The sequence below is a fragment of the Diaphorina citri genome, unplaced genomic scaffold, assembly GCF_000475195.1.
Source record: "Diaphorina citri unplaced genomic scaffold, Diaci psyllid genome assembly version 1.1 scaffold408, whole genome shotgun sequence".
In the NCBI taxonomy this organism is placed as follows: Eukaryota; Metazoa; Arthropoda; class Insecta; order Hemiptera; family Psyllidae; genus Diaphorina; species Diaphorina citri.
In genome coordinates this window covers 729-3,574 of record NW_007377843.1, presented here as the reverse complement: position 1 = coordinate 3,574, position 2,846 = coordinate 729, and the positions used below count along the sequence as shown (strand labels likewise).

Genomic DNA, 2,846 nt, shown 5'->3' with positions numbered 1-2,846 from the left:
CAAACGCCAAAAAGGCATATCACTCACACTAATTTTTAAACGTTTCCCATTTTCAGGCGGTTCACCCTGCGCGGACATCAACCGTCGCGCCCTCACCCAAGCGTTCATCCAGTTCTCGAAGAACCTCCACCAGAACAACCTGGACAAGAGTCTCCTCTCGCCCAACCTCAGCACCGCCAGCACCGGGGGCGGCATCAACAAGAGCCCGTCGGCGCCCAATTTGGTGGATTTGACCAAGGCGCTTGGCGGCTCCGGGCCCATATCCCCCAAAGCGTACAAGCTGTCTCCGACCCGGCTAGGACCCGGCGGCGAGAAGACGAGCCGCAACTCCCTGCATCCGCTGACAGGTGGGTGATTTACGACAGGGTAGGAGTACACTGGTATTAGCATAGTGTCAAATTTTGTAATCTGACATTCAAATTTGTGGAAATGTGCACAAAATTGATGTTGTTTGGTCCCAATTTGGGATATCCGATTGTCTTGACATTGACAATAACACTGATTGTAGTTGTCTTAACAATAATTTGTTTGATTTATCCTCAGGAGGATGTGCACTACTCAACCCTCACATCTTGCAACGCCAAGCCGTCTCCATGGATGTTCCTGATTACCAGGATTGTTTTTCCCCTCCTCGCTCCCGCCACGTTTCCCGCCAATGCAGTCACAAAGGCTCCAAGGAATCCATGGACTCTGCCGCCCATGGCTCTCAAGCGTCCATGGCCATGGATATCTACCTGCCCAACGATTGTCCTGTCTTTTACTTTCTATTACTAAAGTACCGTAATACTAAAGTAATTAGAAAGTAGGTATTGTTTTGACAGCCTCCATAAATCATCTATGGTCAATGGTATTCAAACCATATCTCATCTAATGAAACCAAAATGATGTTTCATACATAATAAGTTTAATGTTTTAAACAAACCTAATATTTTAACCCGTTTGTACTCAATGTTCACTCCCGGGCATGGTTTATCGGAAAGTAATGGAAAAAAAGAGTCATTGATACCTTTATATTACTAGCCCGTGCTTTGCCACGGAAAACCGATCATAACAAGAGATCGGATTCTTATTCAAATCCAAAAGTTAAACGTCTTGTTATAGTTTGGTACCTACTGACATGTGATGGGTTAACCATATTCCTGTTACTTTCCGATTACCCTCCGGGTTAACTATATTAATTATATTCGTTGTTGTGTTATAGATGTTTTTATATCATGCTTACAAGTTAGATAATTATTTGATAATAATTATCAAGGATTAAGTGATAATCCTTGATTAAATGAATAATTCAAGGAACACCAGCGCGAACGACATGCCCATAAGCATTGTTAAAGCGCTTAAGAGAGAAAAAAAAAGGAGCTCGTCTGGTTAAAAGGAGAGAGGGGGTTCGATTCCAGCTGAGACATGGAATTCTGTCCTGTCCTCTAGATACCTAATTTTAGAATAATTTGACCACAAAAATTGGAGTAGCCTACAGCTAGAATAAAGGATTCCACAGATTAAAAAAAAAGATTAATTCAGTTTTTTTTTAAACAAATAAAAGAAAGTCTTTTGTGTAAAGAATCCATGTTTCACACCTAGACAAGATGTTTTTTTTATATTTTTTAAATTTATTATTCCCTATTTATTTATAATAATTGTCTGACTTGTAATGTTTTCATATAAACGTAATAATTACTATTACTTGTATTATTTTTTAATATTTTATCTAGTGAGTACGATTTTGAATGTTTTAGATGAAGGAAAAATCGAGTAAAAAAATATAAAAATAGTCATAAAGATATGTAGGTACTGGTGTTTTTTTTTTTTTCTTTAATATTGTGTTTTGGAGGTTTGAGATAGGGAACTGTAACTGCTAAGGTCTTATCGTTTCGAAAGCGAAGAGAGAAGAAATTCAGACGTTCCGAGAACGAACCTCATCTTTTGCAATTATTATTTTAGAAGATTTTACATCAGAGCCTCTTTTGCAATATTTCAAGGGCCACATTCTTTTACATCAAGGCCTATTGAGGAACGGAAGTAAGAAGAATTTGATGAGAAAATTCCTGCCTCAGACGGAAATGCTTCGCACATTGCATAATCAAATAGTTTTACGGCGTTCATACAAATTTGGAAAGCTCTTTTGAGGTAGGTACTAGGTACCTACTACCTAATTTTTTGTGTCCCTCAACTCTTTTTTAGGTCTGCAAATAAAAATCTACCTGCTTAAATGCATGCACGACTAGGTAGGTATGTGTATGAAAGGGGGGGGGAGACTACTTTTATTAGTAGTGTAATTCCCTCATGTATAGGCTATTTACTCATTTACAGTAGAATGTAGATAGGTAGGTACCCTATTTATTCTATTCTATTTTTCTATGTACCTACCCATTTTTTTCTATAGGTATGTACCTACCTACCTACATACCTACTGGTAGGTACTTTCTACTTTTCAAAAGAACGTAAGTTGTAAGAACGTCAGACATAACTATTTTTCTTCTTCTTCTTCTTCTTCTTCTTCTTCTTCTTCTTCTTCTTCTTCTTCTTTTTCTTCCTCTTCTTTTTCTTTTTCTTCTTCTTTTTCTATGAGTAGGTTTGTACCTTCTAACTATCTACTCGTAGGTACTTTCTACTTTTGAAAAGAAAGTTGTACGTCATTCGTCACAAACACAAATTTGCCAAGTTCCAGTCATAATTCAGCGCTTACATTTTTTTTTTTTTTTTTACAAAACTTGATAGAAAACATACCGACCTTGAGTTTTTTGCTGTTGGTTTTGTCAAAATCCTTAGTTTGGTATCCTTATATCGCACCTACTTATTCCAACCATCTGGTTTGGTAGGAAGGTGACAAGATTATCTAGGTACTA

The 2,846-nt window shown here is 37.6% G+C and overlaps 1 protein-coding gene across 1 annotated transcript in view; it reads left to right on the top strand.

Annotated features, from left to right (window-relative positions):
* Positions 1-747, top strand: part of LOC113467127 — a gene marked incomplete at its 3' end in the record, with an annotated part of 5,135 nt that extends 4,388 nt beyond the window's left edge. Inside the window, exons 2-3 of the mRNA XM_026823125.1 lie at positions 57-347; positions 544-747. Of these exons, the coding sequence (XP_026678926.1) occupies positions 57-347; positions 544-747 (495 nt within the window). The remainder of the gene's footprint in view (positions 1-56; positions 348-543) is intronic.
* Between the last annotated feature and the right edge of the window lie 2,099 nt (positions 748-2,846).